Below are 269 nucleotides of genomic sequence, written 5' to 3' on the forward strand. Positions count from 1 at the left end.
TGGGGACAGGGTGCTGTGCCCACAGTGTGTGCGGGGACGCTGAACGGGCTGAGCGTGACGGGGGACGCTCAGCGCCAGTACCAGACGCTGCACAAGATGTACAACAACTGCGAGATCGTCATGGGCAACCTGGAGATCGTCCTCATCGACCACACGCAGGACCTGTCCTTCCTCCAGGTGAGCCTGGTGACACCCCGGGGGGACACGGGGGACACCCCAGGGAGGCTGACCCGGGGGACACTGACCCTCTGTGCCCGCAGACCATCCGG

At 65.8% G+C, this 269-nt stretch overlaps 1 protein-coding gene across 1 annotated transcript in view; it reads left to right on the plus strand.

Moving 5' to 3' along the window:
- Positions 1-27: 27 nt before the first annotated feature.
- LOC103806422 (receptor tyrosine-protein kinase erbB-3-like) overlaps positions 28-269 on the plus strand; it is a gene marked incomplete at both ends in the record, with an annotated part of 405 nt that continues 163 nt past the window's right edge. Inside the window, one exon of the mRNA XM_009079110.1 lies at positions 28-177. Within this exon, the coding sequence (XP_009077358.1) occupies positions 28-177 (150 nt within the window). The remainder of the gene's footprint in view (positions 178-269) is intronic.

Source organism: Acanthisitta chloris, unplaced genomic scaffold (assembly GCF_000695815.1).
Source record: "Acanthisitta chloris isolate BGI_N310 unplaced genomic scaffold, ASM69581v1 scaffold42557, whole genome shotgun sequence".
In the NCBI taxonomy this organism is placed as follows: domain Eukaryota; kingdom Metazoa; phylum Chordata; class Aves; order Passeriformes; family Acanthisittidae; genus Acanthisitta; species Acanthisitta chloris.